Genomic DNA, 14,971 nt, shown 5'->3' on the forward strand with positions numbered 1-14,971 from the left:
GAGAAGAGAGTGGTAATCAATGGATACTGCTCTCTGTGGACTAATGTTATTAGTGGAGTCCTCCAGGTTTCGTTGTTGGGCCAATTGTTGCTTTCTGTGTTTATAAATGATACTGATGAAGGTATATCATGGTTAATATCTAAGTTTGCAGAAAATATGAAGGTTGGCAGCATTGATAATGACTAATGATAGTACTCTACTGCAACAGGATCTGGAAAAGTTGCGCAGATCGGCTGAGAGGTGGCAATTGAAGTTTAACATTGACAAGTATAAAATACTGCATGTGGGTAGAAGTAACGCAAGAGTAACATATCAACTGGGTGATATTATACTCAGGGTAGTGGAGAATGAAAAGGATTTGGGGGTAATTGTCCAATCAGATAAGAAGTTTTCTGAGCAGTGCGAATAGGCCTTGTGAGAGTAGCTCACGGTATCTTTTTAATGATATTCAGGAATTTTGCTAGCAGGGATAAGGAGGTGATTGTCCTCTTGTATAAGGCAATGGTCAGGTCACACCTTGAGTCCTGCATGCAGGTCTGGATGCCTCAGTTTAGGAAGGATGTGGAGTTGATGGAACAAGTACAGAGAAGGGCAATGAGATTGGCGAGTGGAGCAAAGGGCTACTGTCACCAAAAAAGGCTTAAGTTCTGCAAATTGCAGCTTCTGGAGAGTAGGCAGCTGCGAGGTGATCTGATTGAGGTGTATAAGACCTTGAATGGCTTGAGCAAGCTCAATACTGATGGGATTCTTCCGCTTGCTCATATTACTCTCCTGAGAGGACATAAATTCAAACTGAGGAAAGACAATTGTAGAATAGATGTGCGGAAATTTGTCTTTAGCCAGCAGGTGGTTGATATTTGGAACGAACTTCCATCTGTAGTAGTTGAGGTCAACAACTTAAATAAGTTCAAGGCAGAACTAGACAAATATTTGGAGTGAACAGATGGGTGAAATGGGATCGGTTATTTGATGTAGCCGAGTGGTCAAGAGCCGGAGTGCAGTAGCACATGTTCTTTGAGTGGATCAGGGTTCAAGCCCGTGACTGCTAAATACGATTTCCATTTGTATTGATTGATTTATTGTAAACTCCACTGACCTGGTGTTTGTGCCGAAGTATAAAAATGAACATTTTAGGCCTGATGTAGCCGAGTGGTCAGGAGAGTGAGTGCAGTAGCACACACTCTTTGAGTGGGCCGGGGTTCAAGCCCATGACTGCTAAATACAATTAATAATTTGCATTGATTGATTTATTGTAAACTCTATGATCTGGTGGTTGTGCTGGAGTATAAACAAGAACATTTTATTAGTTTTTTTTTAGATGATGCTATATGTGCTTGCTTTCTTGATTACATGCCTCTACTAATGCTAACTAAACTATAGGAAGGAGGCTTTAAACTGTATTTGTGTAATGTAGAGTAAGCATCTATTGAACGTTTTAAAATATGGCAGAAAGAGTTAGAGCACTGTATTGTTCTTTAATATTTTTAAAATTTATGACTTTTTTTTAACAGCTTTTGCCCAATGTTTTCCACAGTACAGAGAAAAACACCACTTAATTATATAACTTGCATCAACGCTCTCAGAGGCACTGGATCTCTAGCAATAGTGGTGGCATAATGTAGTGCGTATTATTGTAGTTTGAGTTACCTGGTCCTCTACATATTATTACCTACTCCTACATGCTGTGACAAATGCCCTTTTGTCTTAGAGAAGTTATATATTATGTAAAATGATATAACTATATATATTAAATCTATAACCCACAACATATATTTAAGCAATAATAATTAATAAATAAAAGATAATTAAGAACATGCTGATTAGCAAAGTAATGGCAATTACCCACAAAAAATCATGTATTTATGCTGCTAATTACCATATCTTTCATATATTTGGGATCTCAGACTAATTAAGAGCAAATTCTTTTAATTTAATTATAGTAACTATCTATCAATATTCCCATGCTTCAACAAGAAATGTCCCCAGTGCTTACTTTTTTTTATGAAACCCCCAAACAAGAGCGGTATTAGAACCTATAGTACTTAGTACCGCGGATGAGTTGGAGATTGAGAAGATGAAAGAAGATATTTGTTGATATTAGACTTGAACTTCTGTAGACTGTAATTTTCAGAAAATACGTATGAAGGAGGGTTGTTCCAGAAAATGGCAGTTGAATGAATAAACAAGGAAGATGAAAAGTTGGTTCTGTAGTTTGAAGTTGGACAGTAAATCTTATTTCATATGCTAATCTGAAAAACACTTATTTTATTAAAAAATTTTGTGACCTTATCATTTATTTTGTTTGTTCACATTTTGCCAACTAGTCTTTCATGATGATGTAATGGTTTTACTGCTCACCAATCATTTGGAAAAATTTAGATGAAAATTCTGTTGACAAGTGGCAGAATTTCTTAAAGAATGTTTTAGTTGTGGCTGTGGCCAGCAGGTTTCAAGTGGAGAGCTTTCTGGAGATGTATTCCAAGCTTTGCAACCCGTATGCAAATGTGGGCTACCAGTGATGTGATATAAGCAGATTTTTTATTTACCCATGTGTTGTAGCATATCCTGCTCTAATGATTAAAAAAATAAATAAACATATCTTATATTCACGGTTTTATTCAAATGAAGTCTCACCCAGAGATGTAGGCAACATCCAGCAAGTAAGTCTTTTCCCTTTCAATCTTACATTTCAATCTCAGTACTTTTTTAATCAATAACAAGAAAGCATTATGATGGCAAAGCACAGTTGCATTAGCCCAGTATTATAAAAGATCACATTAATTAACTGGTAAATATTTAAATATCAACGAACATTTCCTATCAGTTTACCCATATCAATATTAAAAATGTGCACATCTCGTATCATCTCAGCAAGAGCAGGTCGAGCAATATCAGCCTCAGAAGATACACAATGTAGTCAATTGAATATTTTTGCAGCATTTAAAAATAACAATATTTTGAATCCCAATAATTATCCTAAGTTTTTAACTGAATGGAATATCCATATTTTTATCTGATTTAATGGAATTGCTGCCTATAACTGTCTGAATAAAAATGCAAGATATTACAGATTGTGTTTTTTTTATTTATTTTTTTATTTTTTAACATCCAGAATAATTTCTGATCTGAAAGTTGGTGGTATTTTAAAATTATAAGCAACTATAAACTTAACTGGCTAAGAAAACAGGAAGGATAGTTATATACAGTATCTGAAATAGGGTTAAAACCATTCTGCAGCAAACTTGAGAGATTTTTACAATACTTCTGGCCACATAAATCATCAGCATAATTTAAAAATGCAGATCCAAACCTCATATTAAACAGGAATCGTAGTAATGATAAAATAAAGATGGGACAATAGTAAATGAGGATTTTTTTTTTTTTTTTGATTAGGAAGGTTTTTATACGTTGGAACAACTATGATTTAATCACAAAAATATGTTTTCTGTTTTTCAAATTAAAAAGATGGTAAATTAAGGATAAGAATATAAAATTTCAAACACTAACCTTACACTTCCAAAATTTTCTTTTATCATTTATGGTTTTAAATTTCAATGGAAGAGAATCAATACCTTACATTTGATACTATATGAAATTTTTTAATTTGCTTTGGGAAGACCTGTGTTGATTTTTTAAATTATTTTTCCAATATAAAAAATCAGAAACTGAGCAGAAAAGAAAGTAACTATCATGAAAAATATTAGTATAAACTGCTATAAGCTATTTGCAATGACAGTCAAACATAACTATATTATTAAATGTAAAAGTTTTGTTAATAGATAAAATTTAAGGCATCTAGGATTTGCTAAATTTACACAAAAAATATATATATATGAAATCAAACACACAACATAGAAATATCATGAAATGATCACTTTATAAAAATTAGGAATAATAAAATACAATAATACTGCATTTTTGTATTAGTTTATAAGACATATGAGGAAGTACTGAAAATAATTTCTTCACGGCATGCTATTATTTTCTGGGCTATTCATATTTCATTTGTCTTTGCAAAAAAGAAACATTGGTCCTGTGGCTAAAAGCCTATCTGAACTTGTCACATTTATTTGACAGTTCTCATTTTGGGCACTTGATCTGTTTAAATAAATGAAATTCTTTATATTCGGTTCTCATAATGGAACTCTTTATATTGAAAGGAAATGAAAATGTGCTGAAGTTCTAAGAAACAGGCTTCTTTTTATCTTTACTCTGTTTCCTATCTTCTGACAATTTGTTGTTTGTACAGCTCAGCTTGCAGTTCAATTGTGAAGTCTGTAAGCATGAAGAAAGTGTCCTGTTAAAGAAAATGATATTGAAGAAACATGCAACATCAAAATGCATAGTAATCTTCAAACAGCTTAATTTTGTTGTTCTTTACTTAATATATTTTACTTACATATTTAGAGTCTGAAGAGTAAAGTAGATGCCCTTGAAGGAATTAAAATGGGGGGAGGGTATCAAGTTCTCAGCTGCCCAACTCAATGCCATACCTCATTCTTGTGCAACAGACAACACAGTGGCATTCTTCAAGGCAGAATGTGCTGGTCCTACAAGTACTAGTTATTGTTGGTGACTCTATTGTCAGGGAAATAGGAAATATGTTGTGCAAGGACAGGTGGAATAGGACCAGGATGCCAGGGGCAAAGGTAGATGAGATTGTAGAGCAGATATCATTTTTTAAGAGCACAAAAGGTAATATTGTTGTACAGGTTGTACTAATGATATTAGGAGTAGGAGATCTGAGGGCTTACTTAACAACTATAGGGCAATGACAGCAAAAAGTCACAAGTTAGGATTGAATTTGAAACTGTCTGCAATTCTGCCCAGACATGACAGGAGGAAGAATATGTTGAGAGCTTTATCAATCAGTTTGACCCTGGAGAGAGAGAGAGAGAGAGAGAGAGAGAGAGAGTGCAAGGTTCCTGGAGTAGAATTTTTCTCAGCATGGTCTGTGTTTGTTAACAGGAGAGAGAGACTGTTTTCACAGGGATGGGATACACTTGAATAGAAGGGGCACAAGAATATTTGCTGATGCTATAGAGGCAGTGATAGGTGGGTCGGAAAACTGCTAGCTTGCGGGAGGGATACACAGACTAACAGTTTAACTAGAGCTGAGGGCAGAAGTGAAAGTGATTCTTTCATTGCTACTATTAGTACATGCAGCAGCCTGGAAAGCAAGATATCTGGGATTTCAGGCCCTGCTGTGGGTCTTCATGGAACAAATGAATACACGGGCTGTGTTAAGGTAACTAAGAGTAAGAACATGTGCATGTATACTTGCATGCAATAATGCTATGAACAATGTAAGTACATTTTATGAATTTGAAGTACTAATTAAGTTATCAAATGTAGATATCGTAGTAAGAGTAGAGACATGATGTCACCCAGACATAAGTGATGTTGACATTGAAAATGGGGAGTACAATGTATACAGGAAGGACAGGAGAGGTAGAGGGGTTATGGTCTAGTTAAGAATATTATATCCAAGGCAGTGCATCCAGTTGACTTTGGTGATGAGGCAATGTTGAGTCAGTTTGGTGTGATATAGCAGTGGGAAAACAAAATTCAGAGTAGGAGTGTTATAGGCCTATGAACAATGTAAGTACATTTTATGAATTTGAAGTACTAATTAAGTTATCAAATGTAGATATCGTAGTAAGAGTAGAGACATGATGTCACCCAGACATAATCAGAATGTCTCATAATGGGGGATTTTAACTTTCCAGATGGTGACTGAAATTTGTTGGTTGGTGACTCACACACAAGAGCAAGAATTTTGTGGATTTCTTGGCAACAAGAAGAAGCAATACTATTGATATAGTTATCAGCAGTTAACCTCCATGAATTAAGAATCTGCCATAAAAGACCCACTGGGTGGCAGCAAACACAGTGTACTAATGTGGAATTTAATTAAAGATATAACTACTGTCAAGGGTAGAGGTAAAGGCTTTTGCAAGGGTGAATATAGAGGTCTCAGACAGTTTTTAAATTATGTGCAGTGGGACCAACTGATGATGTTACCAGCAGCAAATTATAAATGAGAAGTATTCATGGAAGTAACTAAAGAAGTTATTAGGCTTTTCATACTAACAAAGAAACTTTGTTCAAGGTTTACACCTAAATAGATATCACATGAACTACTGAAACACGTGGCAGAGAAGAAAAGTGCATGGGATGCCTATAAATTATCAGGTGATACAGATGCCCATGATAGATATAAATTAGTCTGTAATCAAGTCACAAAGGAGGTTAGGCAAGCAAAGGCAGATTATGAGCAGTCATTGGCAAAGAATGCAAAGAAAAACAGCACAACTTCTATGCATATATTAACAGTAGAAGGAAGGGGTTGAATCACATTTGGCCAATTGATATCGATGAGTTAACTATTGATTACCCTGCTCAGTTTGTGCACAAATTAAACAGATATTTTGCATCTACATACACATATGAGGAATTCTTTAGGGGAGGGGATGCTAGAAGTTTGTCAAATTCTAACAAGGAGCTAAATGACTTTGTGATAAAGGAAGGTGGAGGAGAAATTAAGAATGGACATAAAAAAGACACCTGGGGCAGATGAAATCTATCCAATAATATTAAAGGAGGCACCCAAGAAGATAAGCAAACCTTTAGCCATAATTATGACAGCATCCTTGGATTCAGAGGAGGTACCTATGGACTGGAGATGTGCGAATATATCTCCAATTCGTAAAGAGGGATCAAAAGGCGACATGAGTAATTAGACCTGTTAGCTTAACATCTGTTCCACGTAAACTAATGGAATCACTGGTAATCACTGGTTAATGGTAAAAGAAGTAACAGGACTATTTGGACAGGAATGCGATTATACTGCAATCATGGTATGGATTTGTCAAGGGGCGGTCTTGTCTAACCAATCTGATAGGTTACTATGATGTAGTGACTAAGAAACTGGATGCAACAAATAATTTTGATATCGTATACTCAGATTTCAAGAAGGCTTTTGATACTGTTGCACATAAAAGACTGCTGCACAAACTGGTGCAATGTGGCATCAAGGGCAAGTTACTGCTATGGATAAAGGGATGGTTAAGTGGAACACAGAGTAGTTCCCACGGGCGCTGCTCTTTGTGGACTAATGATATTAGTGGAGCTTCCCAGGATTCAGTGCTGGGTCTATTATTGTTTTCAATATTTAGCAATGATGTTATTTTGTGTATTTATCAATGATATCGATGAAGGTACATAAAGCTTAATGTCCAAGTTTGCAGATGACACTTCCGCAGGGTTGTTAATGACACAAAAAACAGTATGCTACTGAAACAGGATCTAGAAAAGTTAGGCAGATGGGCTGAGAAGTGGCAACTGAAGTTTAACATTGACAAATGCAAAGTACTGCATATGGGTAGCAGTAACCCAAGAGAAATGTACCAACTGTGTGGTACTACACTCAGGGAAGTGGAGAATTAAAAAGACTTGGTGGTAATTGTGCAGTCAGATATGAAGGTCTCTGAGGGGTGCAGATGGGCTGCCAGAGCAGATCATGGAGTTTTGTCAATGATATATAGGAATTTTACTAGCAGTGTCAAGGAGATTATTATCATCCCTTTGTATAAGGGAATGGTCAGGCCACACCTTGAATACTGCCTCATTTTAGGAAGGATGTAGATTTACTTGAGCGTGTACAGAGAAGGGCAACAAGATTGGATGAGGGGAACAGAAGGGGTGTGCTTACGAAGAAAGGCTTAATTTCTGCAAGTTGCACATCTGGAGACTAGGCACCTGCGAGGTGATCTGATTGAGGTATATAAGGCCTTGAATGGTTTGAGCAGGCTCAATGCTGACGGGATACTTCCGTGTGCTCAGACTAAGAACCTGAGGGGGGACATAGATTCAAATTGAGGAAAGGCAGTTGTTGAATAGATGTGCGGAAGTTTGCCGTAGCCAGCAGGTAGTTGATTACTGGAACAGACTTCCATCTGTTGTAATAGCCTAAATAAATTTAAGCTGAACTAGACAAACATTTGGAGTCACCAGATGGGTGAAATGGGAAGTTTTTTTTTTTTTTTTTTTTGATGATGCTGTATAAGCTTGCTTTCTTGAATCATATGCCTCAACTAATGCTAATGCAAAATATTGCATATTGCTTTAGATATGTAAACTCTAGAAGAAAGGGGATGAATCAGATTGGTGCACTTGATATCGATGGTTCAACCATTGATGATCCTGCTCAGATAGCTGACAAACTGAATGAGTATTTTGCGTCTACATTTACATATGAGGAGTTATTCAGGGAGGGAAATGCCAAAGGTGTATTAAACTCTGGCAGTGAGCTAAATGATTTTGTAATAATTGAGATTAAAGTGGAGCTGTTGTTGTTGTTTGGTTTTTAGGAGCATTATCAACTAAGGCCATATTGCTCCGGGGATATGCGGTGGTCATTCCCTGACCTTGCCGCATCTTCCGTATTTGGTGGTCACAGGCTCGAACCCCGGTCTAATCAAGAAGCATGTGATATGCATTGCTGCTCCTGCCCACCTGCCTATGAAGGTGCCGCAAAGTGGAGCAGAAACTGTTGAAGATAAACATAAGAAAGGCATCTGGGGTGGATGGAATCTATCCAGTTATATTAAAGGAGGCAGCAAAGGAAATGAGCAAACCCTTAGCCATAATTATGAGAGCTTCCTTGGACTCAGGGGAAGTACCCATGGATTGGAGGTGTGCAAATGTGACCCCAATTCACAAAGGAGGATCAAAGGGAGACATGGGTCTAACAGATCTGTTAGTCTAACTGCTGTTATAGGGAAAATAATGGAGTCACTGGTTAAGGAAGAAATGCAGGATCATATAGACAAGACTGCAGTTATAGTTCAGACACAGCATGGGTTTTTGTTAAGGGGAAGTCTTGTCTGACCAATCTGATTGGTTACTATGAAGTGGTCACAAAGGAACTGGAAGCAAAGAATAATTTTGATATTATATACTTAGATTTTAGGAAGGCTTTTGATACTGTTGCACATGGAAGACTGCTGTATAAATTGGAGCAGTGTGGCACTGAGGGAAAATTGCTGGTATGGATAAAGGAATGGTTGAGTGGGAGAAGACAGAGTGGTAATCAATGGATGCTGCTCTTCATGGAATAATGTTATTAGTGGAGTCGCCCATGTTCAGTGTTAGGTCCATTGTTTTTTTCTGTATTTATTAATGATATTGAAGGTACAGTCAGACACAGGGCTGGCTCGAGGGTATGTGGTGCCCCTAGGCCAGGTTGGTTTTCAGTATCTGATCATTTTTTATTTTTATTTTAAATTTTTAAGCTCTATAAATTTTACAAAAGGGGCATGTCGTAATAGAAGATATTTAAAAAATCTTACATAAAATTAAATTTACAAACTTTTATTTACAAAAGATATATAACAATAAATTATTCGAAAACTAAACAAAAAAATTCTTGAATAAAATATTTAAAATTATACTTATAAAATAGGTGTATAATAATAATAAATGTAATAATTTTGCAAAAACAAAGCAAAAAAAAATCTTAAATAAAGTATATAAGCTGTGTCTATAAAGTATAAGAATAATTATTGAAAATCGTAGCAAAAAACAATTTTTTAACTAAATTAAAATTTTTCTGGCTTTTATTGTCGCAAAATTTGTTATCAATTCTTCCATATCAAGTTCTTTTAAAATATCCATTCAATCGATAATATTGTTAAACTGTCTAATCTTTCCTAACTCATAGTTGTTCTCAAATGAGTTTTAATAAATTTCAGTTTCGAAAAACTCCTTTCCGCGCTAGCCACAGAGACAGGCAGCGTTAGGAAAATGTTGATAGCAATGAATAGGTTTAGCAAGGAAGATGTTAACTGCTGATCACAAATGAATTGGAGAATTTTCCCGGGTGTCATTTCTTCATTCGAATATGAACAGTGAAGATATCTAATTTCGTGAAGCAAATCTGTTCCCGATATGTCTTTTTCTTTTTCTGCTGTTAAAAGCATTTCTAAATTCATACAATGTTTTAAAAGTTCTATGTCATTCATAGACTTACATTTATTTAAATTCAAAAGAATATTAAAATTATTATTGTGTTTTGCTAACAAATCAAAATGATCCTTCAAAGCAGTGATGGCGTGGTCTAAAATGTTCCAAAAAAAAAAAAAAAAGTTATTTTAAAATTATCTTCTTCATCGCATATTGCTTCATCTTTATTTTTGTAGGGAAACATTACTTTTCATCTCTGTGTTCTAACTTTTTCAAATTTTTTTTCAACATCTAATTTTATTGCAATATCTGCTTCCAGCAAAATATTTTTAAACTTTTCGTCATACCTATAATCATGAAGATATTGCAATGAACTAGCAATAAGTGAATTTGCATTTTCTAAATTTAATCCGACTTCTTATAAAGCTTTACTTGTTATATTTATATTGTTTAATGTCATGCCAAATAATTAATGAACAAATTAATTTAAAATTTGCAATGTCCACGAGCAAGGCGTTTGCTTCAGATTTGTTTTTGGCAATTGTTGAAGTTTCAATTGGCTGTTGCACATTCACAAAACTTTCCAAAGCTTCAATTATTTGTTCCAGTTGATATCTTAATGGTTTGAGTGAATCTATTCGGCTGGACCATTGAGTATTACTAAGAGGTTTTAAGGCTAATCCTTTAATATATTGTTTTAAAACATTTCATCTCTGTGTAGATGATGCGAAAAAAGTGTAAAGATGTACAATATCAAAAAAAGACAGCTTCTACACAACAGGTAGCTGCATCATTAACCATTAAATTTAATGTGTGAGAGGAACAGAATGCAGAACGCTCTCGGATACAAGGACAACATGCGACTCTGAACACCACTATGTTTTCCTCGCATATTGGAGCCGTTGTCATATCCTTGATCTCTTATATCACACAATGAAAGATCATACTTCTGTAAAACTTCAAATATTTTTTCTGTCATTCCTTTACCTGTGCTATCATTTATATTTATGAATCCTAAAAAATGTTCACATATTTCAATATATTTTCCTTCTTGATTTGGAAAAGGTAGTATATTTATAAAACGAACTATTATTGTCATTTGCTCAGTATGTGATAGATCTGGCATGCAATTGACAATTATAGAATAATATTTACTATTTTTATTTACTGTTATAATTCTTTCTTTAATTCTTTAATGTATAAATTAGTTTTCAAAACCTATTAATCCAGTTAACTGCTTAGTTAACTAATAATTGATTGATTAACCAGTTATTTAATTTTTCTAGTTTATTGAATGCCTCAGACTGGTTCACAGCTGTAGCGTGATAAAACGGAGTTTGGTGCGAAAAGTAAAATAGGAGTCCCAAAAATAAATTTTTTGATCAAAACAGAGCCCCATGCAATACGACGCCTGATACAAAATATCAAATAGGCAAACCAAAAAAAAAAAAAAAAATGCTACAAACGACACCCCTTGCAATATGGCTTTTGGGGGTGGGGTGGGGGGGGGGCACTGCTCGTACCACCAATGCTTCGACTCTCTGGTCCTCTTTAACACTATTACTTTTTTTTACAATGTTGGCACCCCAAAGCCATTCCACCCCTAGGCTGGCGCCTCTTATGTCTAAGCCTAGATCCTGCCCTGGTCAGACCTATATAACGAAATCGATTGTTTCCTTGAAAAAATTCGTTATATAGAAATTTTGTTATAAAGAAATATGACCTTTTCAACAATGAAAAATACTGTAAATTCAGAAATATAGTAAAAGATGGGAAAGAAGTGGGAATGAATTCTAACATTTTAAAACAATTTATCAATACATACATACATATTAAGAAATGACTACTTACATGATGCTCACAATTTATTAGTACACTTTTAAGAATTATGTCGTAAAATCAAATGCTGCCAACATTTGTTTGGAAGGTTTAATAATGCACTCATTTTCATCCAACTCATCGTCGAAATTGTCACTAGTTCTTTAAATAAATACGATCCAAAATGCTGACGTCACTCAGATATTCAGCTACTATGACATCAATATCAACTCCTAAAAATTCGTCAAGAATAATTTCTCCTACTGATCAAACCTTGCTTGGAACTCTTCCTAAGATTGCTCAATGTCTTCTAGTAGTTAATCCCACTCATCTCTGTTAATCAGCATTTTAGCAAAACCTGCTTTTGCGAAACAATGTTTAATCGTTGTTTCCGTCACATCTTGACTCCACACTTTCGTCAACTCTGATATGCACATCCACAAATCTATAACAGAATCTATAGGTTGGTTGGTTTCTATTGTCAGTATAATTTATTTTCAGTATGCGCCTTCGGAGTGCATTTTCAAATTTTTGATAATTCCTTGGTCCATTGGCTGTAGTTAAGATGAATTATTCAGAAGGAAGAAAACAAGCTTCACACTTGTGAGTTTGAAAATTACTGAGTGAGGGTGGGCAGGGCAGTTGTTGACAATCAACACAATTTTTCTGTCATCTTTCTATTGAAATTCAAAATCCACTGCCCAAAAATTTCGTTTGTCATTTAAAGTTTTTTGTTGTTATTTGGTTTTTAGGAGCATTAGCAACTAATGCCATATTGCTCTGGGGATATGCGGTGGTCATTCCCTGACCTTTCTGCATCCCCCGTATTTGGTGGTTATGGACTCGAACCCCGGTCTAATCAAGAAGTGTGTGTGCTATGCACTGCTCCTGCCCACCTGGCTACGGAGGCGCCGGTTTTTTGTTGCAGTTGTAGTCCAACTCTAACGACTTTACTCGTTTGAAACATCAGGATTATTTACTTTTGCCTATTACCAAAAGCTTCAGTTTTTCATTAATAGCCATATTTGTAACTAAGAGTGTCACCTTTAAAAGTCCGTGACAAACCAAGCATTTGTCACCTTTAAAAATCAGTGTCTTGTTCGGCAAACAATTAAAATATAGACATGTTTCATCAATGTTGAATATGTCTTTGGACTTGTAGTCCTCCATTGCAGCAATTTGCGGTATGGCATTAAGGGCAAGTTGTTGCAATGGATAAAGGAATGGTTGAGTGGGAGATGGTAGAGAGTGGTAATAAATGGACACTTCTTTATGTGGACTAATGTTATTAGTGGAATTCCCCAGGGTTCAATGCTGGGCTCATTGTTGTTTTGTGTATTTATCGATGTTGGTTGGCAGGGTTGTTAATGACAGTATGCTATTGAAACAGAGTTTTTCAGAATGGTTGACACACTACTGGCAGGCACATCAGATTTTAAAGCGATTTTTTTTTTTTTTTAATGCTGTGATCTACACTATCAAGCACATCCATTTTTTCCACTACACTCAAGGATTTCCTCTTAGACACTGTAAGGTTACTTGCATAGCAGTTAAAACAAGGCTGAAACTGGGGACCACTTGTAACTGCCATGTAACCAGAGACAGGTGAAATTTAGTGAAAGTGAAGATGACTCATTTCTTCAAAACAACAGATGAATTTCCAAGATAAAGGAAAATCACTCTTTCCTAATTCTCTGATAGGATGCTTACGGTAGAAAATAGGTTGACTAGAGCCAGTGCCGGTGTAGGGAATATGCCTACCTTAATCTTTGCCAATGGCTGTGGACAGCTGACCAGCGGGACTTCTCCGTATAGTATGTTTAAGTTGTATAGGTTTTACTTCTTTTTAGCCATTGCTGATCCACTGTTGGGCAAAGGCCTCTCCCGAACTTCCATCTTTTTCTATCCCATGCCATGGCTGGCCAGTTTCCTCCTGCAGGGTTTTACAGGCACCATTAAATTGTAAAATGTTTTAACTCTTAATTCATGTAATTAAAGCCTTTAAATTAATCCTTTTAGCTCTTAATTCGTGCTTTCTACAGCATCAGCTTTATTGCCTAAAGGCCAGAGGTGCGAGCAATGCGAACCCAGGTCTCTCAAAATTTAGTTTGTTATATGAAAATTATTTTCGATGTAATGATCAAAGGGAAATCAAAAAAATTTGCTACATGGAAGTTCGTTAAAGAGAGGTCCAACTGTATATCAGTCTTAATGTCCAAGTTTGCATATGGTACAAAGGTTGGAAGAGTTGATAATGACCCTAATGAGAGTACACTACTGCAACAGGATCTAAAAAAAGTTGAGCAGATGGGCTGAGAGGTGGCAACTAAAGTTTAACATTGACAAATGCAAAGTTCTGCCTATGGTTAGCAGTAACCCCAGAGTAATGTATTAATTGTGTGGTACTACACTCAGGATAGTAAAGAATAAAAAGGACCTGGTGATAATTGTGCAGTCTAAGCAGTGCAGACGGTCAGCAGGAGTGGCTCATAGTGTCTTGTCGATGATATACAGGAATTTTTCTAGCAGGGATAAGGAGGTGATTATCCCCTTGTATAAGGCAATGGTTAGGCCACACCTTGAGTACTGTATACAGATCTGGAGGCCTCATTTTAGGAAGGATGTAGAGCTTCTGGAATGCGTACAGAGAAGGGCAACAAGTTTAGTGAGTGGAACAAAGGGTTTCTCTTATGAAGGGATGATTAAGTTATGCAAATTACAGTGCCTGGAGACTACGCACCTGCGAGGTGATATGATTGAGGTGTATAAGGCTTTGAATGGTTTGAGCAAGCTTAATGCTGATGGGATTCTTCCTCTTGCCCAGATTAATCACCTGAGGATACATAAATTCAAATTGAGGAAAGACAGTTGTAGAATAGGTGTGCAGAAATTTGCCTTTATCCAGCATATGGTTTATTTCTGGAACAAACTTCCATCTGTCATTGCAGAAGTGAACAGCTTAAATAAATTCAAAGCAGAATTAAACAAACATTTAGAGTGAATGGATGGGTGAAATGGGAAGGTTTTTTTTTTTTTTTTTCTTTTTAGCTGATGCTGTATAAGCTTGCTTTCTTGAATCATATCCCTCTACTAATGCTAATGCTGACTGCAGTGGATTATCAAGTGCAATCATAACGGATCACAGAACAATTAAACCTCTGCATTTAATGAAAGAACACATGATAGA

The 14,971-nt window shown here is 35.8% G+C and overlaps 1 protein-coding gene across 1 annotated transcript in view; it reads right to left on the reverse strand.

The window, feature by feature from the left end:
• Positions 1-3,973: 3,973 nt before the first annotated feature.
• Positions 3,974-14,971, reverse strand: part of LOC150080279 (uncharacterized) — a 38,716-nt gene continuing 27,718 nt past the window's right edge. Inside the window, exon 2 of the mRNA XM_090381582.1 lies at positions 3,974-4,297. Coding sequence (XP_090237708.1) covers positions 4,183-4,297 — 115 coding nt within the window. The 3' untranslated portion in view covers positions 3,974-4,182. The remainder of the gene's footprint in view (positions 4,298-14,971) is intronic.

Source organism: Mastigoproctus giganteus, chromosome 9, assembly GCF_048544385.1.
Source record: "Mastigoproctus giganteus isolate SK-2022 chromosome 9, ASM4854438v1, whole genome shotgun sequence".
Lineage (NCBI taxonomy): Eukaryota > Metazoa > Arthropoda > Arachnida > Uropygi > Thelyphonidae > Mastigoproctus > Mastigoproctus giganteus.